At 35.1% G+C, this 24,746-nt stretch overlaps 4 protein-coding genes across 6 annotated transcripts; 2 read left to right on the top strand and 2 right to left on the bottom strand.

Annotated features, from left to right (window-relative positions):
* The first annotated feature begins 213 nt into the window (after positions 1-213).
* On the top strand, positions 214-4,169 carry LOC122292130. The gene is made up of 2 exons (XM_043100352.1): positions 214-901; positions 3,742-4,169. Exons 1-2 carry the CDS (start codon positions 513-515, stop codon positions 3,965-3,967), a joined length of 615 nt encoding a protein of 204 aa, XP_042956286.1. The 5' UTR covers positions 214-512; the 3' UTR covers positions 3,968-4,169.
* Positions 4,170-4,442: 273 nt separating this feature from the next.
* Positions 4,443-6,242, bottom strand: LOC122292131 (DNA-directed RNA polymerases I and III subunit RPAC2). Its single transcript, XM_043100353.1, has 4 exons — positions 6,102-6,242; positions 5,870-6,017; positions 5,346-5,422; positions 4,443-4,773 (listed from the first exon to the last, which is right to left on the bottom strand). The coding sequence occupies exons 2-4, from the start codon at positions 5,968-5,970 to the stop codon at positions 4,625-4,627; spliced, it is 327 nt and encodes a 108-aa protein (XP_042956287.1). The 5' UTR covers positions 5,971-6,017; positions 6,102-6,242; the 3' UTR covers positions 4,443-4,624.
* An 89-nt stretch (positions 6,243-6,331) lies between these two features.
* LOC122292133 (mitochondrial import inner membrane translocase subunit TIM10) lies at positions 6,332-10,404 on the top strand. Of its 3 annotated transcripts, none has more exons than XR_006236851.1 (7): positions 6,332-6,567; positions 6,662-6,712; positions 7,155-7,207; positions 8,247-8,285; positions 8,504-8,573; positions 9,609-10,015; positions 10,106-10,404. XR_006236851.1 is itself a non-coding variant. In XM_043100354.1 (6 exons), exons 2-6 carry the CDS (start codon positions 6,668-6,670, stop codon positions 10,154-10,156), a joined length of 258 nt encoding a protein of 85 aa, XP_042956288.1. In that variant the 5' UTR covers positions 6,345-6,529; positions 6,662-6,667; the 3' UTR covers positions 10,157-10,404. The 3 variants fall into 3 exon arrangements, 1 of the variants encoding a protein (XP_042956288.1); XR_006236850.1 differs by having other exon boundaries at positions 6,337-6,529; XM_043100354.1 differs by lacking the exon at positions 9,609-10,015 and having other exon boundaries at positions 6,345-6,529.
* Positions 10,405-13,101: 2,697 nt separating this feature from the next.
* On the bottom strand, positions 13,102-17,797 carry LOC122292910 (serine/threonine-protein kinase BSK5-like). Its single transcript, XM_043101471.1, has 10 exons — positions 17,253-17,797; positions 16,937-17,154; positions 16,720-16,855; positions 16,128-16,261; positions 15,922-16,027; positions 15,688-15,773; positions 15,336-15,524; positions 14,778-14,942; positions 14,064-14,177; positions 13,102-13,559 (listed from the first exon to the last, which is right to left on the bottom strand). Exons 1-10 carry the CDS (start codon positions 17,326-17,328, stop codon positions 13,317-13,319), a joined length of 1,467 nt encoding a protein of 488 aa, XP_042957405.1. The 5' UTR covers positions 17,329-17,797; the 3' UTR covers positions 13,102-13,316.
* Between the last annotated feature and the right edge of the window lie 6,949 nt (positions 17,798-24,746).

A 24,746-nucleotide genomic window follows, 5' to 3' on the forward strand; every position in this document is an offset into this window, starting at 1 on the left:
GACAAGCAGCCTGCACTAAAATAGAAATACAATTAAAAACAAAAAAAGGAAGAAGGAAGTTAAGGAGGGTGAAAAAGACGTTTAACTAGTTTCACTTTCATCTCTCAAAATATAATGAAAAAGGAAAAAAATAAAAAGAAAAAGGAAACTGTGTCTCAGCACTCTGCCCCACAGCTTGTCGACATTATTCTTCGGTGCCCCAAAAACTGTAGTTTTCCAGAGTTTCCTTTTCACCAACACTGCTCTAAAACTGACATACTTAACATATAGATGGTAAAGATAGCGGGGAGATAGAGACTTTGATATTTGACAAAAGGGAGCAAACAAATACCACACCACCTACTGCAATGGTCCAGCCGCACCATCTGAGTCCCCAACGCCATCTTCCTCCTCTGGTTCTCTCTGTCTCTACTTCTTAGTTTCCCAAATGCGTTACACTCTTTAAAGAATCCCCAACTTTGTAAGTTTTTTCACCCGTTCTGTCACAAATCCATGATATTTCTCCTTCCAAAATGGCAACTTTAGAGGGGCACCATGTCGACGCAGGCAGCGAAAGTCGCTGCCATTATCTCCATTCTGCTACAGGGAGCAGTGGCGTGTCACTTTCCGGCGACTCCGATGACCAGTCGTGGCACTCGCCGTTGGAGATTGAAGGGGTGTCGGAATCTCAGAGGGATTCATCTGAATCTGATTGCTTGTGTGAGAAGGACTTGGAGAGTGGGGTTCTGGAGGTGAAGGTGCATCTGGGTAAAGTGGAGAGAGATTGTAGGATTTGCCATTTGGGTTTGGAGGATGATATAGAGGCTGGGGTGCCAATTGAGTTGGGTTGTGCTTGTAAAGGTGATTTGGGTGCTGCCCACAAGCAATGTGCTGAGACGTGGTTCAAGATCAAGGGAAATGTGTGAGTAAAAGCCTGAAACTTTTCGTCTATAGCTCATGATTTTTTTTTTGTTTGTTTCTGTATATGAGCGTTTATTTTGCTGGATAAATATTAGGTGTGTTTTTGGGAAATTTTGAATATTCATTTGTTGGTTTCAGTCGTGATCGGTAGTGTTAAAGATGGATTCATCGGATTCTTTTGTTCACTTTGTGTTCTATATGTTATTTACTTGTGAATATACTATTGATGCTTGTGTATTTCTCTTCCGTTCGATTGCTGAGAAAGGAAAGAAAAAGGAAAGACACGAATAATTTAAAATTAATTTTGCTCATTGAGTCAAGTATATCTCTATGCAACCAAGCCTAATAGAATAAATTATCTTATTGATGGTGCTTTTGTTATTTGGAAAAGAAGAAAGCATGAAACGGCGTTCATTCAATTTCTTTCTCCTTCCTGTCCTCATGTTTATAAGCCACCATAGAACTAAGCGTAAGGGGGACGCTAATATCAAAATTTGAGGTTCAGAATCTTGAATTTTTGTAGAAATAAGGTTTTTTGATCAGTACAACAGGAAGTGAATACACTCCTTGACTCTTCCGAGGCGCCTTGAACTTACTGTATACTACTTGATTTGAATATTCACTGCAATGATAAGAGTTTTGTTCTATTTCTCTTGTTTCTCTTCTTATCACAAGTAATTGGGTCAATTTTGTTTCTCGACTAAAAACCCCCATTTTAGTACAAGGACCATTAATAGTTAAATAGTACGGATACAGCTCCCCTAGTTTGACTTTTTCTGTTTTCCTCATAAAGAGTACTAAACACATACGCATGTACCTGTCTAACTGCATTCTGGCTACCTAGCTCAAGTGCTTTTTATATGATTGAAAGATTATATTTCACTTGTAAACTTATCATTTAATGCCACATCATGAGATGATGAGAAAATAGATAATGAAAAGATTTTTTCTTTTCAAATAGTTGGAAAAACTTGACATTATGCAGGCTAGGTTCTTGTTTCCACCTCGTGTTCAATTTCAGATCTCGTGAGAGGCTTCTTATGGTCACCTTGATGTGGTGTGCTGGCATGAGCTAGTCAAGAGTGTATGGTCCCATATCGGCTTTTACAATTGTCTACTTGTATAGGGCTTGGCTTTAAAACATTGACATGTATTGTTTTCAAATATGCATATGTGGTTAGCTCTGGCATATAGACGTGTGCTTCAATGGATGTGTTAAACTGCCTGCTTTCTTCCAAGTATTGTCATATATATGCTTTTCAATTTTATAAAAAGTTTAATGCCGGATAGAATCACCATCCATTGTGACTAGTTTTTGCTTTAGTGAAATATGATATGCAAGAATCTTTGTGAAAATGGGGTCATGGTTATTTTGGCTGTGGTAGAAGCTGCGTTCCTTTGTAACAATCAACCAATTCCTTAGTTGGGAATATTATAGTCTACCTGACAGTATTGGGTATTACAAGATTGAAAAAAATCACATTCTACTTGGGAGGTTTTGTCAAAACCAATGATGCGCAGGTTTCTTGTGTCTGCTCTCTCTTTTGTGGATGAAAAAAGAAACCTCTACAGATAAACACATGCAACCATTTGCTTTTTGGGTGTTTGAAGGATACCCTACTTAGAAGCCATCTCAGCCACCATTTGCTTTCAGTGTCTGTATATCCTTCCACCATACGAGTGTAGCTAGTGTTTGTTTTTGTCAACTCACAATTCTCCTAAACACTTGAGCTGATTAGAAGGGGTGAACTAATAATTTTTATATTTTAGCGTTCCCCCTTTTTTTGATTGGTAAATAAGATTTTAACATTCTCTCTCACGTGGGACTCAAACTCTCTATTAGTAGATAGGCTCAACATGTGAAATGTTTAATTGAAAGGGTGTACAAGAGTGGAGTTAAGTTTTGAACACAAGGCCATTGCTATTGTACCATGTTAAATAATCAATTGTCTCAAAATCTTAAAGTGGTGGGAAGCTATAAATTTAATCATTTGATTTATATTCCACAAAATTTAAAACCATCTACAAGTTTGGCTAAACCAAGGTGTGCTAATAAGCAGATAGGGGCAGTTGAGAGTATTCATAGTTTGAATAAGTTTCATGGCATGATCATGAAGCTATTGACCAAAGCAGAGTTGAGCGTGGTGCTAGTAGTGACCAAAGCATAGTTCGAATATTTTATGACATATCTTAGCTATTGTAGCGAAGTGTGTAAACCAAGATTAGTGTTGAGAATACCAAGATGGATAACTGTCTGCTGTGTCATTTACGGATGCCAGCAGTTGCCAATAGGAATCATGGTAACCTGTAATGGAAGCAAACGTGGTTGTCGACATAACAAGAAACATCCCATTGAATCCCTCTTACACTTTCTTCTGAAGGGGAGTTTGTTGTAGAAAAGTAAAACGTCCTAGACTTGTGTGGAAACTTCTTGGTAAGGAGAATAGTTGACAATACTGACTGATGAGTTGATAAAATATTCCTAAATAATTGCGGGAGTCCCATTCACTAACTGTGTGCTGTTATCTTCTAACTCTGATATCATATATACACGTATATAGAATAAATATAATTTGAATGCAATCAAGTGTCTTATTCATGTTTGAAGCTAACATCTGTCTTTAAAGTTTTAAACTTCTTTTGAAGTATTTACCACAATATAATTTGGTAAGTTGAATGTGATATTAGAGCAGCAAATCCAGAGATTGCTAAATTTGACCTTGTCTCATGGCTCATACCTCATATTTTCCTTTCTGCTTCATATGCCTTATTCGTGTTTTCATTCCCTGTACCAATAATGTCTGCCCTCATTGCTGATAAATATATTTATATCTTTAACAGAACCTGCGAGATTTGTGGTGCCACTGCACTCAACGTTGCCGGTGAGCAGAGAAACGACGCAAACAATGCTACTGCTGCAGCTGCCTCCGCAGCATTTGCAGCACCCGTGATACTAGTTGAGACTCGGACCATCTGGCATGGCCGCCGCATAATGAATTTCCTATTGGCCTGCATGGTCCTTGGCTTTGTCATTTCTTGGCTTTTTCACTTTAAAATACTAACATGAGTTCCTGTATGGATACCGGTCCTCACCTCCGCTCAAGCCTACTTGTCCCCTACTCAGTTAGAATTAGTCTTGAACAGGTGTGTGATGTATGATTACAGAAGCTTCTGTGTGCCATTAAATTACACGTCTTGGAATTTTTGAATTATGTAGCAGTCTGGATCTTTTTATTAAGAGTAATGCTAGATATAGTCGCTTTTCACAACCTCGAGAAGATACGGACAAAACATTATTTAGCACAGAGCAGGCAAACCCCGCCAAGGAAAAATGCCAACAAATATAATTTGAACGCAATCGAGTGCCCGGGGAGCAATGAGCTCCACAATATTGTTTCCTATAAAATTAACCCTCTTCGATGGATGCTGTTTGGGGAGAAGTTGCCCGTTCAACATGAATAAAATAAAAGAAAATCAAACAATTTAGGCCTACTGCCTACATAAATTATCAAAAGCATATCGGCCAAATTATCACAAACAGCTTAGACAAAAAGAGAAGACTATGAAATTATTGTATCATTGAAAACAAATAAAGGCACTAGCCAATTTGGGTCAAATGCGTAAATTTGATGAAGCTTTGTCTCTTCAAATCCAAAGATGATCAAATGTAAGATATCAAAGACAGACTGCATGTCAAAAGGTTCAAGTCTATTTCATATTCCTATCAAACATTCTCTGTACCATTGGTATCCATATCCTCGGGGTTTCTCTTTTTGTAATCAGAAACAGCCTTGTCAAAGGTGCTTCTCACATGCTGGCACATCATCATCAGATCTTGGCATGCATCTTTCAATACCTCACCCGCGGGAGCACCTGTAAAATTCCATTACAAGAACCCAAAATCACTAAATTTGCATCAAATGCGCCTAGCCACCATAAGTCAACATATACGGATAGCTAGCTTAAGACTCGGTTCTTCATAGGAATTTAAGGCAAAGAACATTATGCAAAAAGGGCAAATATTAGCACTCATTTTCTGCAGTGTGAAATTGAAGACAACCTTTTCCTCAAGACTTTGAGAGACAACACTCTATACAGCTTTGTCTTGACTACTTAGGATTGCAGATTTATGTTGATATATTGCATGTTCTGACTTAGGTACATAGCTGGGCCAGATTATAGATTGAAATCCGCATGACAGATAAGAATCGGATAATACCTCTAGTGAAGTAACTAAGGAACAGGATCAAGGTTTTTTTTTTAAAAAAAGGTTGCGGTAATGGCAAAAGAAATCAGCAACTGGCTGTGTCTATCTATTGTCATTACAAAACACAATATTAAACAGGCGGGATCAGGCTCAAGTCCGAGACATTTTGAAGCATATTTGCTAGAAAACAATCATCAAGATACCCTATATGTTGCCAGAGAAAGCACACATATCTTACCGGTTGTCTGGACTCTGATATTAACTCGATTTTCTGAAGGATGAGGAATGCTATACCCGCTGAATGAAACCCTTGGACTGCACAATGGCATTATGACTTGCTTAGATAAAAACACTAATTAAAACATAGAATCCACAAACACCAGATTTAAAAACATCAAAAGGAATATTCTACTGTTGGCTTCATCTCCGACTCAAAGCAGAGTTTCTGATTGTTCTGCAGCTAGTTATTATCAATCTACCTCCTCTGTTATGCCATTAAACAAGCCGTAACAAGACTTTTAGCCCCATGTGAAATCTCATCCTAATCTGCATGACATGTTTATATACTAAGCCCAAAGGTTTGCATACTGTACGGAAATATTTGGGAGCATATAGAAACTTCATCATTAGCTCAAGATTTAACTAAGCATTTCATCCTTTTTCCGCTAATTTTCATCAAAATATGACTCAAACTCAATAGCCGATAGTGAAGCTACATAGAGCAGAGACGTTGAACAAACAAAAGAATTGATAAGCACTGACTCTTGATTCAAGGTGAATCTGATGGCATTCGCAAGCGTGTGATCCTCATCAGCCAAAGAAAACGTTGATTTGGTGTTGTCCGAGAAGGACCCATGCTCCATCTTCCCCAAAATACTCCTCTCAAACCACTATAAAACCCACGAAGACACTACAGAAGAAGAAGAAGTTCCCATAAATAATAAAACCAGATATGATTCACTCATCTATAAGAAAAAAAAAAGAAGTCTCTTACCACTCTTATCACTGAGCGATTCCTTCTACGCAGATAGTTCACCAGCAAAACCGTCGAAGCAAAAGAAGGTCGGAGGGAGAAACAGTTAGGTATATATATGCTCACACCCAAAACATATTGAGTTTACGATTTTATCCACATCCCGAATTTCTTATAACTTTCGTGTCCAGGTGGCGGATCTTGATTGGCTTGTTTTTCTTCTTCACTAAAAGACCGCTAAATTATCAACGCTTTTTCGTTTGGCATAGTGTATGTGACTCACACCGTAGAATCACTTCTAAAACCCTAACTGGGATATACACCATCAAACTCGCACTGGCATACATAAATCTAGGGTTTTTCATTTTTCGGGTTCTGCTCGCATCGAATCCCTGAAACCTTAAACAGAGAGATTCGTATCAGGAGAACAGTGGTTACCGTCTCACGGAGTAAGATTATTTGAACCCTCGAAGCTTTCGGTCTAAAGGTTTTTTCTTTTTTGGCGTATTGACACTAATCCTTGGCAAGTAATTGAGGTTTTGTGGTTAAAAAAGCTTATGCGACTCTCTTTGGGGTTTCAGGGTCCAATGGCCGCCAACAATAATCCGCCGTCAACTTTGGAGAAAGAACAGGTTGGTACCTTTTGTTTTCATTATTTTTTATGCTAAGATCTTGAGCTGCGGAATGGGGTTTTAGAAGCTAGTTTTATTTTTTATTTTTGGTTTTCCGAGCGTAGCATTTCATCCTCTCTCTGAAGTGAACGCTTCGAGTTTTTGTGTATTTGGGATTCTTTGTTACGATCTGTTAAAGTCTTTACAAAATTAGTATCCAATAGTTTTAGGACTTTTGGATCAATGGTTGGGTCATTAGCATTCTTGTGTAGTGTTGGATGTGCCAATTTGGTCTTAATTACCCTAGTCAATGATTGTGAACTTTGGAGTTGATTATTTTATCTCTGTCATCTGCTTTGTGTCTTGGGTGTTGATCTATGTCAATTTAGTAATGGTTGAATGTTTATTGCGTTTTGACTATTTTCCGGGAAGATTATGAATGTTACTTGTGGTAATTGCGCAGATCTTTGGAATGGCAGAAAAGGAGATGGAGTATAGGGTCGAGTTGTTCAACAAGTAGGTTTTCTGCCTTGTATGTATAAACATCTTTTTCAATTTCACAAACTTCTATACAAGAAATGTTGTCTATCTCATAAGAGGGTTTCCTAAAATTTGTATCATGTTTGTTTGACTAACTTTAGACAATTCTTGTTTGATAAGCACTGAACAAGTTTATGGAGCTACCTATCAAAAAAAAAAAAAAAAAAAAAAAAAAAGGTTTATGGAGCTAAGCTGTTAGTCGTGGCTATGGTTTATGAGCTTGTGCACAAGACACGGTATATAGCTGTGTGTTTTTTTTTTTTTGTTCTCTTAGACTATGGTACATTTTATTAGTTCAAGAAGATGTTCTGTCTTTATTGAATGTCAGTGTGATCCTAAAAAGAAAAAAAAAAGAGAACTTTTACTGGTCATTGCATTTACACTTTGTTGCCAATTTCAGTCCATGTGATCAGTTCATATGTACTCTTCCTGGATCAAGAAAAGAGATTTATTTCCTGAGTTCAGCAAAAGACAAGGACAAACATTTTTATAATTTACAAGTTCAATGGATTGAAAAACACTTTAATTAGGTTTAGGTGGTGTGATACCCCATATGATAAGGATAAAAGTAGGTGGTGTATGGGATCCCACATTGCTTGGGAAGAAGAAGTTCTTGCTCTTTATAAGGTTCCAATGGGGGCTCCAATTGTATCATTGACTATTCCTTTTGAAGTATAGGCCATGTGGTTTGGGCCTTCCATTGGGGCATTACAAGTGGGATAAGTACTCCTTTGTTAGTTGCATGATAGTTTGGCTTTGCCCGAGGTTCAGTCTATCTGCAGATTTCTTTTCAGTTGTAGAAGAGTATAATCTAACTGTTGTTTTTTATCGTGAGTGCATGTATCATGGATTTGACTTGCTGGATTTAGAACTGGAATCACAGTGATTTAGTTGAGGATCTCGTTTGCTGATCTGTATTTGAAAAAAGTCTTGGCATTGATTATGAGTTTCCTTTCTTGATGAAGTATTTCTTGAGGTTAACCTACTGCCTCTTTTCTCTTTTCAATTATGTCAGGCTTACACATACATGTTTTAATAAGTGCGTCGAGAAAAGGTACAAGAATTTCTGTTCATTTATTTACTAATATTTTTGCAAGCCTTTCTAATTAGATTTTGATTTCTCCTTTGTTCAGATAATATTTTTGACTTCCTTCAAAGCTCAGTTCAATTTTTTCTAAATAAATTTTTCTAGAAACTACTCATTATTCTTGCACAGAAAGAAAAATCCTATATAATGGGGGCAATACCAATATGTATTCTTTCATTTTTCAGGTACAAGGAGTCTGAACTAAATATGGGCGAAAATAGTTGCATTGATCGCTGTGTTTCAAAATATTGGCATGTAAGTTGTTGACATATTCAGGCATGGTTTACACTCTACAAGGATTCCTGAAATATGATATTGTGATTCTTTTATCCCCATTTTCTATTAAGCATGTGAACTTTTTCTTGTGATCAATTTTCTTGACTTATTTTCCCTTCTTGTGATCAATTAAGCATGTGAACTTTCGTTTGTTCCTTTGTTAGCTACTTTATTTTCTCTTTTTCTTTTCTTTTTCTTTTTTATGGTTTAGCTCCTATGTTATAATGTGGCATATTTGGAGAGAAAGGAATGACCAGACCTTTGAAGATTTGTGACGTTAGTGGTGGATATAAACGCCTTTTTCTTCAAAACTCTTTTCTATATGGATGACTTCAAAACCCTCTTCTTCTTTTTTTTGTTTGTTTTCTCTGTTTAGGGTTATCTCTTCTACAGTTCCTACATACTTGGGTAGCATCCTTTAAGTTTTAATAACATCTTCATGCTGCTTCATAGGTTTGTAGACTTCTAGCTACTCACAAATATCCTTGTACACTGAGCAATGCAGATGTTTTTATTTGCATTTAGGACTCTAATATATTTATGGAAATATTTGGGTTTGGATTCAACTGAAAAAGTTTCACTATCTCCACCGGCTGATTTATTTCTTTCCTCTACCCTTTCTTTGACCTTTGTTGTCTTGGCAGTTGTTGGATTTTCTATACCGTGTTTATAGCTTAAGTTTAATTCTAGATCATCCTTTCCATGCTTCTTTCAAATATTGTGATAGTGCATGCATGCAAATTATCCAACTTAAATGACAAGCATATTTGTTGACAATATCCTTTGCACCATGCCATAACCTAGACAGTGTCCTGATTCACTGGTTGTCTTCTGGTTAACAACTGTTTTTGACACTGTATGTGTGAAACCCCGCAATATAGGTAGTGAATGAGATCCCATAATACTTGAGAGCGATAAGTTTTTTTTTTTTTTTTATCTTTATAATGATTCCAATAGACTCCAATTATACTATTGACTAATCCTTTTGGGGTATGGGCCTGGATGTGGCTTCAGCCTTCCTCGGGGTGTTACAAATGGTATCAAAGCATCTCAACCGAAAGTGTGGGACTTGAGCAGTGCCACCTATGATGAAATGGCCCGATGAGGATGTTGCGAATTTAAGGAGTAGAGATTGTGATACCACATAGTATAGGTGGTGAATGGGATCTCACATTGCTTAAGAGGGTGAAGTTTTTACCCTTTTTGCAATGATTCTAAATTTCCAAGGGGCTCCAATTGTACCATTGGCTAGCTTTTTGGATTATGGACTCAGATATGGCGTGGACCTTTCTTGGGGCTTTATAGTATGAGGCCTGCAACCATGATTTTGCTTTTAGGAAGGCCTAAATACTTGGAGCCATCTGATCTTCTGAAACATCAGTATTTGAGTCATGAGCTGCTTGTTGGTTCCCTTTTTCCTGGTAATTTAGCTTATGGAATTCATACCTCTCAGTTATGTAAGCATGGAGATGGCTAGTAGATAAAAGAAAGATCTTTTCTGTATTTTGCAGGTGACTAATCTAATTGGCCAACTGCTCGGTTCCGGTCGTCCTCCTATGTGAAACAGAGTGTTCTGCATTAGTTAGATGCTATGCTGGCTGCCTGCCAAAGAAGGTGGAGACTAAAATTATTACATTTTTTCTGTCTGTTTGTACCTGACTTTATGAGGTAATTTCCATTTTATTGTTTGAAAGGGGGAAAATTAGCATCATTGTGAATTTATACTGGCCCTAGCTCAAGTCTGAAAAAGTGTTTGCTCTTCATCAATGAGAAATCATTCTTTGCCAGTTCAAATCTGGTTCTTGGCACATGATTAGTTTGTACGAGTATCCTTGTTACAAATAAATGGATATTAGTCAAGATACAAATGCATTTATAGTATCTATCATAATACATAGTGATCTAGGTGTTTGAGGATATATAATTTACTCTATATGTAGATGATTAAAAAGCCGTCATTGTTTTGTGATTCTTCTATTACATCTCGAATTCTTTTGACTGCTGCTTGTTTGTTGGGTTTCAAGTAGAAATTGTCCTTGTCCTCTCCTGGTGCTTACGAATGTGTTATACCCACCATGCTTGCTACTCTGCCAACTGAGCTGCTTGTTCATTCTATTATCAGCTTAGAGGAAAGAGACGTGTGTAATTTGCAATTCCTACAGGCGTGAACCTTAATTAGTTGTTATAAAGCCCATGGGCCATGACTTATTTGTACCTCTTAGGACTACTTTTTCAAGGGTTACAATTCAATGGTTGAACTGCTGGAATTGAGTCGATGAAATTTCAATCCCTTGCAAAAATGTTTGGTAAACGGGTTTTGACTCGGAACTTAAATTGTAGTTCAATAGTTTTCGAGAGATGCAAAGGATATACATTCTGCAATGTATATGTCCAGGTAGTGAGCAGCAGATTATGGTGGCACAGATGATTTATGAGATTCCTTTTGTTTATTGTACAATTATTATTATTATTTTTCCTACAGTGCCACATAATACTGATGGCAGTAAAATTAGAAAGGGAAAAAGGTAAACTTTGAACTCTCTAACCATAAGAGTTTTTAGTAGGGGTGTCAAATCGTGTTAATGGGTCATGTTCGTGTCGTGTCAATGTATGTATATTATACCATATGGGTAAACCCGAACCCGACCCGTTAAATTTATTGTGTCAAAATATCAAATCCAAACATGACTCATTAACATAATGAGTTGTATCGTGTCAATGTGTTTATGTAAATTGATTGAATAAATTTGAAATTAACTGGTTTAAGCTGATTAAATTTATAATAATTTTATATAAATGTTAAAATCACAATATCTATAAAAATTATAAAACTAATTATAAGTTCAAAATTACAATTCAAACAATAAAAATATCAAAATTAAAATTCAAAAAATGTTACTTTTAAAAATAAGGATATAATTGTAACTTTAATCTTCTTAACAGGTTATAACGAGTTGACTCTAGGGGTGTAAATTTTAATCGGAAAATTGACCTGGACCGATCCGGTCTAGAACTAGTTTCATAAAATAGAAAACCGGTCGGAACCAGTCTGATTTCGGTTTCGGTCATTTTTAGATCGGACCAGTCCGGATTGGATAGGTACTATTTAATATATTTTTATTTATTTAATGTTATATTATATATAATTTTTATATATAATAATATAAATTATAGTTATATATAAGATAATGTTATTATAATTTATAAAATAAAAGTTTAATTTTAAATATTAAAATTTAATTGATTGTATGCTTTAAATATATAATATTATAAATATATATTATTTATTAATAATATTTTATCATAGATTCATAAGAAGAACCAAAAAGGAAAGAAAATCCCTCAAATATTATTACTAAATTTTGATGGCCTAATACACTTAAAACTCTTTATATTTTTTTTATAAGTACATAAGATATTAGTAGATAAATATAAATTATATATATTAGCATATATATATATATATAATTCACGGGTTTCTTCTATGTTGGTGGTATTAAATAATATATTAGGCCATGTTAAGAAACGGATTGGTGGTACCCAGAATGACATACCCAGAAAAATGGATATAAATATAAATTATATATTATTAAAGGTTCAGATAATTATAGATATTAGCATATAATTTATATAAAGCTATACTAAGGTTTATGCTAATAGCATAATTTTTTTACATAGCAGAATTTATTTTTTTACATAGCAGTTTTTTTATAGCAAACTTTTTTGACATAACAGTTTTTTTTTTAAACAGATTTTTTATGATAAATATGTATTTTGTTAAAACCGAAAAACAGGATCGAACCAGACCAAAACTGGTAAAACCGGAATACCGGTTTAGGAGGGTAACCGGTGTAAAATCGGTTTTAAAAAATGTAAAATCGGTGCCTATCAGTTCAATCATAGATTTTGTCCAAAACTGGACCAAACCGGATCCGTTACATCCCTAATTGACCCGTTAAACAATCGTGTCTTATTAAGTTAACCCATTTTAATCCGAATCTGTTAAAATTAAACCCAAACTTGCTATTATCATGTCGTGTTCGTATTGGATCAATAGGTCGTGTCATATGTTACCACTTCTAATCTTTAGACTTGTTGTTTCACATATTGCCACCTCTAATTTTTAGACTTTGCACCCAAGTTACTAAAACTGGCTCATTGCACGGTTGCACCATTGAACAACTATAAAGTTGGGCACTCTGCACTTCATTTGAATTATGGCTGTTGAGATCAAAGAAAAATTAGTGGCATGGAATAATCTTGACTATCAAGCTAGGAAATGGCACAAAGTGTCAGTTTTTAATTAGTTTAGTGTCAGTTTTTAATTAGTTTGGGAGTGTAGTGTCCTTTTCAGCTTTAAATATAAAATGCAAAATTGTTAACAGTGCGAGGGTGTAAAGTGTACATTTCCCAATTAGAAATACTGAACATGTTATCATGCCCTGACCGTCGGAATCGGATGGGATCCCAAGGACAGATTTAAGATTTTCCCAACTGCAAACTCAACTTAACTGAGAAACGTAGAAGCAACTTAAGATTGAGATAATTAAAATTATAGATCGATGTCAAGACATGAAAATGAACCAGCTAACACACCTCAGGTGCTGCGGGGACTCATGCCAAAAGAAAAATGCATATGGATAGATACATGAAGTACTTTACTTTGTTTTTTCCTTCCTTTTTTTTTTCCGGCTAATGAAAGAAGAAAAATGCTATACACTTTCAGTTTCTATGTTTTTTAGCTTCCAAGGATGTGCCATCTTTGAGACTTTCATGTGCATCATTGTCCATCCCAAGGCTGAAGAGGGCAGCCGCTTGGAGATAGAGGGCAGTAGGCCAATCAGGATGTATTACCTGCGCTTGCATTGCGTCTCCAAGAGCTTCTTGTGGCATGTCACTCATCAAGTAACACAAGCTGCGTCTAGCAAGCACAGTCGGTGATATCATGGTCCCACCTTCGATAAACTGCACAGCCAAGCAATGAAGGAGATTGAGTGTTTAGAGCACAAACTGGAGCAACTCCGACACCGACACTTGATCTCTCCATTCTATCATATAAATGATAAGATTATAAAGGTTCAATTTTGAACTAGTGACCAGTTGACTTCTTAGCTGAAGAGGCTATTATTTCATTTAAACTTTTTGTCATGGTTAAGACAGCATACTCAATTTCATTTTTGTCAAGAAAAGAACTGTTATCTTTTCCAACTTATGGTTCACTTCTTAAGCCTATAGACCACCAATTTGGAAGTAACAACTTCCTCACATTTACAAGGAATAAAGATGTTACATGGATCTGGCCTTGATTTAGTATTTTATTATTTTAAATGTGCAAGTTTTAAGATATGCCAGTGTCACGGAACTGTAACAATGTGTTAGCATTTCAAAACTACTGTGCATTTCAGTTTTCATGTTGCTTTTGAAGGTCAATTTAGCTGGAAGATTCTGAAGTGCTATCGAATGACTTACTTGTGTATAACAATCAATGGCGGTAGTAAGGTCCTTAGATCGAAAAGAGATATCACCACGCTTCTTAGAATTCAATGTTTCCTGGATTTGATTTGTCCACACCTGGAAGGAAAGCTGCAACGCAAAAGAAAATCCATAGGACTGAGCTACAGCACGTGTACGTGTGGAATCAGATTCTAGTTTGCAAAGAACAGATACTAATGCGAGAAATCACCGCATATTACAGAAAATGACTGGTTTGTATGATGAAATTGTCATATCATCTTTAGCAGGCATTTTTCCTCTAGGTCTTCCAAACAATATTATAAAAACTCAACCAAAAAGTTGGTAATCTGAATGGTTGTATATTGGAAAAGATCATATGCCATTGCAAATCCCTGGGTACTCTATTAATTAATATCAGTTTTTAGCAGTAGCACCATGAATTATATGGAAGATCCCGAGCAAAGAAAGTAACTATTAGAGCACATGACCTGACAGCTGAATCAAAGATCTTTCTACTTCATGGTTCTTGATAAGAGCAATAAAACTTGGAGAATTACTAATCATGGTTGAATAGGAGCCATAAAAAGCTATATCTCATAAATCAGGAAAAAATGACAGCACATGCAATAGATCCAATTAAATTTAGCATACGAAGGCTTATGTCTATACTTGATTATCTAATAAGTATCACATAGATATGTTTAGAATACAGGATTGGAGACCACTGACCTCATTTGCAACTCCTTCATCATCCTTATATCCAACCTTTTCCAGTATTTCGTGTATCGCAGTAAGATCCCTTCTTGAGCAAGCTTCACCCAGAGGTGTTAATGGCACTGTTTCTTTTGGGGATGACGTTCCATGTTGTATGCCCATCAAAACATAGGAAGGGGCCTACAAGATGCCACCATATGTGATGATACAATACCCTGAAGGTATTACTTTAATTGCCAGACATATAGATGGTAGCCAGCTAACTAAACTTTCAAGATTATCAGAATAATGTTGCATACTTTTGTTGGATACACACAGGTCCATACTGGTTATAACAAAGATACCTATTTAAAAAAACCAGTTGTAACAAAGGTATTCCTCCCACACAAGTGAGGGTTATTAACAAACCTGGGGTCCAATCCTTTAAAAAAAAAACAGAATAATGTTACATATTCAGCAGGAAAATAGAAGTAAATTTCCAGATGCCAAAATCATGGTATTAAATATAAAGTAAATATTTTCAATTTATATCACTTAATCAGGTCCATTTACGTAGAAAGAAGTTGAGCATACCTCCGTTTCTTTCTGAAGGGGAGCAAGAGCAATCACAAGAGATTTAGCATTTGGCCTCTCACGAGGTTCATACTGTAAACAACGTGAAGCTAATCGAACTAATTCAGTCCCATCATCGTTCGAGAAATGACCCTCCAAACATGAGTCCATCAGCATCAGAAAATTTTTCCCACGTATCAGGTCAAGCGCCTGTAAATAAAATAAGTATTAAACTCAAAGCTTATAAATTTATGATTAACTAGCATTGGGACAACAATTCAGCTAAAAAGCAATAATTAGCAACTACTTAGGAAACACTGAATAGAAATTCAAAGATGGACAAAACTGAATAAAAGGAAGTGGATGTGTATACATGACTTGGGGGGATGTGTTTGCCACTGAGGAGATCAAGCAATAGGGTGCCAAAACTGTAAACTACACTTTCAGCTGTCACTCTTCCTGCAAATGGAAACATCAAGTCAACTCGGTAAAAGAAACATGCAAGGCATTGACGTGTTCAAAATCATAAAAACTGTACCACAGTCAATGTACAACCATAAATACTCTCTTAAAATCAAATATCGTTTCTGTTAACCACAGCTATTACCTGTTCTCAAGTATTCTGGAGGGGTGAAGGCCAAGTTTGTACTATAGCTCTTGCCATCTCGACTATTCTTCATAAGGCCAAAGCAAGAGAGCCTGGGATTACCATCCTGTCAAGTATGGACTCATTCATTGTAAGGAGTTTATTACAAAAATCAGGGAAATCTTGAAAAATACCAAGGAGTTTGAGGAATGCAATAGCAAAAGCACCTTATCAAACAAAACTCTGTAAGCATTAAGGTCATGGTACAATGCCCTGCCTTTACTGCTGCAATAATCCAAAGCGTGTGCCAAATACAGAGCCACTCTCAGCCTCATTGCCCATTTCATAGGCTGGGTCTCCCCTACAACATATCGCACGAATACAAATTAGAGCGAAGTAAGATTTTGACTAGGTGAAATGAAAGCACACACTTTATCAGTTATTTCTTAGCCCATAAAACTCCACAAAATTGATACAATACACTGGAAAGAATGCAAGAGAAGTTCACATTCTTTCTTCACAGCCCGTTTGATTTCTCAAAAAATTCAGGTGAAGTTTATATATATTTTGAGTCTAAACTTCCGATTAGCATTTACCAGGAAAGCCAAAATTCCAAATTATATGTTCGTCGCCAGTTCCTTGCCAACAAACCAGAACGTGGAGAGAACCCATCCACATTAAACGTATTGAAATGTATGATTGCAACCAGCTCAAATTAAAGAAGTAACCCAAGATATAAACATAGCGTTTAACAAAACAAAGCAAAGAGGATACTTTTTTTTTTTAATTTTATTTTTTATAACTAAAGAGGATACTTACAATGAAAAAGATGTCTAGATAGAGTCTCGTTAGGCATGAACTCGGCAACCAGCAACCTCTCATCCGATTCACAGCAACATCCTATTAAATTCGCCAGCCGCTCGTTCCTCAGCTGACCCACCGCCCTCGCTTCCTCCTAAGAACCCGATCAAACTCGTATTAACATAAAAATGCAAGAACTGAAGTAAGAGAACGAACTTGAGTTAAGAGAACGGACTAGGAATTGGCGAGTATCGGGCCAGGCCGACTTGTTGAAGCGCTTAACAGCGATCCAGCGATCGTCTGCGAGCTTTCCTCTATACACAACATTGGGAGCTTTCTCTCCGTGCTCCGAGACAATGTTCTCCGAAGAGAATGCCCCAGTAGCAACCCTGAGTTGATCCAAGCTAAACTCGCTGAACCCAGGCAACGAGTCCTCATTCCTGCTCCCATTCTCTGCATCGACAGCGCCAAAAATCAGTACCTAAAACTCATGGAAAACCAGATGAGCAACCGTATTTTATCTGGAAATCCAGAAAGAAAGAAAATCGTACCAATATCGGAGGAGTCGTTGAGATTGGTATTCGACGGCCAAAAGCAGAGCGACAACTTGGAGCAACGAGCTCCCATTACAAATCCTGGACAGAGAAAAAGCTTAAAAATATATATACCTCCCTCCCTGTAAAAGCTCCCTTTTCTCTTTATATCACTTTCTTCGGGGTACCGTAGGCGTTTGGACTAAAGATGAGGCAAGAGAAGGACACCGAGCTAGAGATATAAATAAAAAAGCAAGAGAGAAAAGGAGAGAACGAGAGAGACAGTAGCATTCGTTTGGTTGTTTGGGCAGCAAGAAAGTGAGAGAGAGAGAGAGAGAGAGAGAGAGAGAGAGAGAGAGAGAAGCGAGAAAGAAAAAATGAAGCTTTGTTGGATCCAGAGATGCCTGTACTCTTTCTCACACACACTCTTGTTCCGAGTTAGCACCTCATCATTCCCTCCCGGCTTTCTGCTTTTCCCTCTTCACAATTTTTATTCCTCCTCCATTTTTCCGTTTCCAGAAAGCTGAGCTGATCCCACTCCCAACCTTGCGCTTGACAGTCACTCTGCCAATGAAGATCGGACGCGTCTGCATATCTTGTCGTTGTAACAGTTCGCGAGTGTAGGTTGATTTTCATGCTTCTTTTTTTTTTTTTTTTTGAAATAAAATTTGAGATAAAAATGTCTATTAATTTGTTAATATATATAAATAACATATTATATTAAAATATATTAATTTGTAAAAGTTTACTTCTTTTTTAACTATTATCTTATCATCCTCAATCTACATAACTGGAATGACACTATAAAACTGATCGTGAAGTTGAAATTTGAAATATACTAATATTTTAGTTTAAAATTTTAATTTTAATCGGATTTATAAATGTTAAATCATGTAAAGAAAAATAAATTATTTTGTATTTTATTTAAATACTAGTAATATTTTTTTTTAAATTCAAATCTCTCTTAATTTAAAAAAAATTATAAATTCATGTTTTCGATGATGTTGTTATTATTATTAAATGAAAGATTTATTTTTAAAGAGGTAGGTAAAATACACGTCATCAAATATTACCACTTAAATAATATGATTAATATATTCTATAAATTGATTTTAAAAAAAAAATTGAAATCTTGGACTTCAAAAAAGTTTAGTTAAAGTTGCATTTATGGATATGCTTTGATTATATCATATGAAACGTCCATATCGTCGCATCCCCAATAACCACTTCCCATTTGCTTTGCCAATTTTGTTAGGTACAAGCGGTTGACAACTTGACATACCGATTGAGCATGAAAGATGACATGGCAGCAATATTTTTTTATTAAAAAAAAAAAAACAGAGAAAAGAATAGAAAAATACGAAGAGAAGGGAAGAAGAAAGAACATCGGTGGTCTCCTCAGCCATTTTCATTCAATCTCTCCACTGCAGATTGGCTGACAAAAAGAAGAAACAATGGTCTTCTGGAATAACTCCACGCTCCTCTCCCGTGAAAAGCACATATAACATATTCCCACTGTCATCGACTCCATTCCAAGCCACTCTCCCTAAGTCCCAACCCTCTCTCTCTCTCTCTCTCTCTCTCTCTCTCTGTGATTGTCTCTTTGAGGCTAAAACTGTGTGATTTTGTTCGATGAAAGAAAAAAATATCTGCTCGGAGCGGAAGTACTCTCATATAAGTCCAAAAACTGCTTCCTTTTCCGCGAAAGAGAGCCAACGACACACTGTCCTACAGTGTCAGTGGAAGATGGCCATGAAACTCGAGTCATGCTCACAACGGTAATGGTTACGCCAGCGACGAGGGAAGTAGCTCGCCCAGTCCGCCTCCTTCGCCGCCTCGTCACTCCGGACTCTCCCATTGCCGTCGCCGAGTGTGGTCCAAGGCGCAGTATGTTCAGTCGTTGAAGGAGGGCTTCAGTGGCCTCCATTCTGTTGTGCCAGAACCTGAAGTACCTGCTGCTTTACATGCCTGGCCTGCTCATGTGTGTGGGGTCCTTCTCGGCTCTCCTAGTACGACCTACCCCTCCTGGCTCTTCTAGAAGAGGAGAGAACGAGAATCGACGGGAGAGAGAGAGAGAGAGAACGCGGTGAAGAATCATGGAGAGGAGAACGAGAACGCGAAGGTCATGGGGTTCCCCTAGCCTCCCCCAAAACGAACCGTTTTTCTCCTCACCCATTTTCATTGCCGTTTAAACGTCGTTCCCACCCAAAAACGTAATTCGTTGCCCTAATGTTTGTATAATCATTTTTGTATATTTTTGTATATATTTTATTAATGTAATTAATTATATTAATTTTTTTAATATACAATCAATTATATTAATAGAGTATATAAAAAAATACACAAAAATAATTACATATAGAACTTTTGTTACCACGATAAAACGTAACATTTCATTAAGGAAAAATTTAATTGCAAACATAATTGTATACTAATATGTGCACTAATCTATTATGATTGGTCAAAAAGTAGATTTTATTAAAAACAATGCTAATTTAAATTTTAAGTATGAAAAAATCAATATTGGTACACAGATTAGTACGTGACTTTACTTGTATGTAGCAAAACTCTTCATTAAACGATATAGGTGGGATGGATTGGTGCGCAATGTCTTCCCAAATCGCCTACATTCAGAGTTTTCATTTGCCTTATATTTCAATTTCTATTGAGTTTTGTTATGTATAAGCGAATTCATGTACAAATCTGCCTATCAATATTGCTACTTTTAAATTAAAAATTCAAATTGACATAATTTTTGTTAAAATCTAACTTTCTGACCAATCATATTATATGAGTGTACATATTAATATGCAGAATTACTTACAACTAAATTTTTCCATTTTTATTTGGGACAAGGATGTCTAGAATTAAAATTTAAAATCTTTATTTTGTGAATGCTTTAATTTCCTGCAACTAATAATTAATTCTTTCTAATATTAGTGTTTTTTTTTTAATATTTCATAGAGTATATGGCCGACTTATTTATTCATTATTTTCGTCCTTATCAATTCATTTATTTGATAGAATATGTCTAGTAATTTTTTCACTAGAAGTAAACCAAACTCTGTGTATATAATAAAAAAACATTCAAAAAGTAAAAAATATAGGTTGACTTCTAGTTTAAAACAATGAATAAAAATAGGGCATTATCAATATAACAAGAAAGAGTAATGCTAGTTATAAGTTTTAATTTGTATAAGTATATAAACTATAAGATGTTGAGATGATCTCAGATGATTTGAATTGATTTATGAATAGTAATATTTTGTAAGTTTCATTGAGATATGTTTGAATGTAAATATGTTGAGATACGTGTTTAAATGAATGAAATAAGTTGAGATGAATTTAATTTTTTTTTTTTATAGAAAGTTGAAAAAGTAGTGGGTGCCACCAATAATTGGTTTGAGATGACTCCAACAACCAAACATAATATCAATAATTCAAGTGAGCTCGTGGTGGCAATTAAAACAATATAATGAAATGCCTTTGAACATATGAATATAGGTCAATAAAATAAATAAAAATAAAGGTAGCTCAATAGAATACAAAGAGAATGTTTCGAAAATCATATACATAATAAATGACCCGTATGTGCTACAATAACATGTTACCACAACCTTATAAATTTGTTAAAGTGTGTTTTGGTAAATTTACACCAAAAGAAAAAAAAAAAAATTTATTTTTCTTAAATGCATTAAATACTCCATAAATATATATATATATATATATATATATATATATATATATGAAAAATAGGGGTGGGCAGCAGGTCCTGCACCCCGCTACCCCGCCCCGCCCTGCCCCTTTTATATATATATATATATATATTATATAAATATAAATATTTATATATATACAAAAACATATTTATATAAATATAAATATACCTTTATATTTTATAAATTGTATATATATAAATATATTTATTACAATTTATTAAACTTATTTACGAAGTATGCATTAGCAAATTTAAAAATTATATAATTTAAAATTATTACACTATAACTTATATAAAATATGTACTAGCAAATTTAAAAATTTCATAATTTTTAAATTATAGTCATACTTACAATATTTAAATTTACAATTTGGATCTAAAAATATATTTTTGATCACTTTTGGATGTAGAAATAATTTTTAAATATAATAAAATATAGTTTATATTTAAAGTAAAAATAAGGCAGGTCGGGCAGATGGAAAAACCCTACCCCCGCACCATGTGGGGCGGGGTGCGGGGAGGGGGCTACCCCGCACCGGTAGCACCACTAATGAAAAATATTTTAAGCACGATAGGAGTACATAAAAATAATTCTACAAACTGACGTGGCTTGATATTATTCGTTAGATTATAAAATTACTTTTATTATAAAATAAATCTAACAGATGAGATAAAACTATATTAATTTGTGGGATTCTTTTGTAATTTCTAGATAATATTATTGTTGTTTAAATGGATAAGTTATGGGAATAATCGTACGAGGTTCAGGTTGATAAGAATTATACTTTTCATATAAAAATAGGACTATCAAAGATTCTATGGTCGAGAGGAAAAAAAGATAATAATTTTTTAGAAAAATTTAGTTACAAGCATAATTATGTATTAATATGTGCATAAATTTATTATAATTGATCAAAAAGTAAATTTTATTGAAAACATTACTAATTTAAATTTTAAATATAAAAAAATTAATATTGATACATGAATTAATACACGACTTTATTTATATATAGTAAAACTTTAATTTTTTAAGCTACAACTGGCGGGCATGATGGTGGGATAAAAGGCAAAACTTTTTGTACCATTTCAAGATGATCCCAGCAGGTACTGTGCATAGGCTGAATTTTCATACTTCGGATATGAGGAGTAACAGAACTCTTATTTTTATGTAAATGAAAAGGATGATGGTCAAAAACACATGAATAGCATTTTTCTGCCTTGAATTATATAACAATCTTGACCCTTTTCGCAAAAGGAGTACCAAAAATCTTTCAAGGTCCCACTTTTAGAAGATCCCATTATTCAATTATGTTAGAAGGTAAAATGGTAATACTCTTTTTGGTAATTGGTAACTCTCAAGTACCTTAACTCTAAACTCATTTTCACTTACTATAATAATGAAGCTTCTCTCTATACATTCTTTTATGTTCCCTCTCTAGCATTTTCTAATATAGGGGACTCGGGAGGGAGTGCCCACTCTTCCTCTTTATAACCTACTTTCTATTTTGCTTTAGTTTATCACTATATATATATATATATATATATATTTTATTGTTGTTTGCTCTTTTCTCCTGCACTAGGTTGGAATGTTCGATCTACAGTCTTATGGCCATTAAATTGTCACGCGAGTCACACCATCATGCTCACTGGCTGTCAATCTTTAACCTAGGTTGAAGTGCCACCAATAGACTAGCACTTAACCCTCACATGCTGCTATGTACTCTGACCTTCACCGATCACATGCGCAAAACAATTAAGTTCTCCATGTCCAAATTTTCTAGATATGGGCCATACTATTAAATTCCCCACGACACTTGACGCCATGCAATCTCACGTTATTTAAGAATAAAAAGTTTTTATTTTTATAAAATTTTAATAAAATTTTAATTATATTACTAGTTATTTTAAAATATAGACGGTGTGATTTAAACTTCCTATTGAAACGTTACAAAAATCATTTCATTTAGCGGTCTCCTCCTTGGTTCAACCAAGGAACAATGGTCTAGATCCAACTGATTGGATCTTTTGTCATTTTTTATATTTTGTGCTTATATGGAATCTATTTTTTTAATTTTATTCTTCTTAAATTAATTAAATTTTTTTTACTTATTATCTATATCCATATATCATACATTTAGTAAGAGAATAAAATTAAAATTAAAAATTAAAAAATTATATGTGGTATATGATGTGAAGATATGATGATGAGTATAATATTTCTTATAATAAAGTTTGGAAAAATATAATTGTAAGTATAATTGTGCACTAATTTGTGTACCAATGTGATGTAATTGGTCAAAAAGTAGATTTTATTGAAAGTAATATTAATTTAAATTTTAAGTATGAATAAATCAGTATTGGTACACAGATTAGTGCGCGACTATGCTTGTATGTAGTAAAACTCATAAAGTTTTTGTTGAGGTACTCCACCTACCCTTCTTATGTTCTTAACTTTATTTTAATTAAATCATTGATTACAAAAAAAAAAAAACTATTATTATATAAACAAAAGATAACAAACTAATTTTTCAATAATTTAATCTCACCTTGAAGAAATGGATGATGATTAACAATATGGTAAATGAACAACTTCTTTTAGGTAAACCTAAACTCTAGACCTCAGTTTGACTGACTACAACGTGTCCAGCGGTTGATGAAATGCTATATAATTAGGATCAAAATCTTGGAATCTTGGAGACTTCTCACTTGTTTATTGTAAAACCTAGATCAAGGTGAATTTGCTCACGGGAGCATTGAGAAATCGGTTTCAACGAGTGAAATAGGCTCCTGCTTTGGTTGACCTGATTCAACCCTTTGAAAAAAAGTTCCAACACTCGTCTAAAGATAAAAGAGCTGGAGCAGAACGAAAAAAAAATGATAAATAATATGGGATCTTCATGAGACATGCCCAAAATGATGAGAGAGAGAGAGAGAGAGAGAGAGAGAGAGAGAGAGAGAGAGAGAGAGAGAGCATTCAACACTAGCTGAGGTTGATGTTGACCGACCTTTCCCATTCACTTGCCTCCATTTGGACTCAACAGTGACCCAACATGGCCTCCTCTTGCCATTGTCTAAATTCTAAATCATACAAGGACAGCCCCACACAGCCTTTGCCCCAATCCCAAACAACAATCCTGGGAAAACCCACATGGGCAAGGCATGGAAATACTATTAGCTCTGAAAACAATTGAAACAAAAACAGGAAAAGGAAACCTTTAGCTGTGTAGAAGAATCCTTTAATGTTCACAGGCGAAGATTTCAGTTGTGACACGTTTTGGCAAGAAAATATGCCGAGATGATTTGGTTCCTTATAATATTTTGGTTCATTTGAGAAGTAGGACTCAAATCTCTTGTCGTGAACATTAATTCCGGTTAGCATTTTCTTTCGGGTTATTAAATGAAATTAAGCATGAGTCTTGTCAGCCATTATTCATTGATTTCAAGGGATACCATAGGTCTTCTATGCTGTTCATGTATTGAATTGTGCTAGATGTTATATTCTCATTTCGCCTCTATCACTTTATGTTGACTTGGCATTGTCCACAAACTATTTGACAACTCTCATTTTTTCAAAAGCTACCTCAAAGGTGTTGCGTGCAGGCTACTCTCTAAAAGTCTCTTAACATTCAGCAACGGCAACTTGTTGAGAACTTGATGCATGGAAGCCATGCTTTTGGGTTGCACAAAAAAGGCTCAAAAGGAAGCCTGCAGGCATAATGATATCTTTCTTTTTCAGTTTTTCTCCTACATTTGACGCTGGTAGGGCAGAGCAGGGCAGATGTCACATTAAGTAG

Source organism: Carya illinoinensis, chromosome 13 (genome assembly GCF_018687715.1).
Source record: "Carya illinoinensis cultivar Pawnee chromosome 13, C.illinoinensisPawnee_v1, whole genome shotgun sequence".
In the NCBI taxonomy this organism is placed as follows: Eukaryota; Viridiplantae; Streptophyta; class Magnoliopsida; order Fagales; family Juglandaceae; genus Carya; species Carya illinoinensis.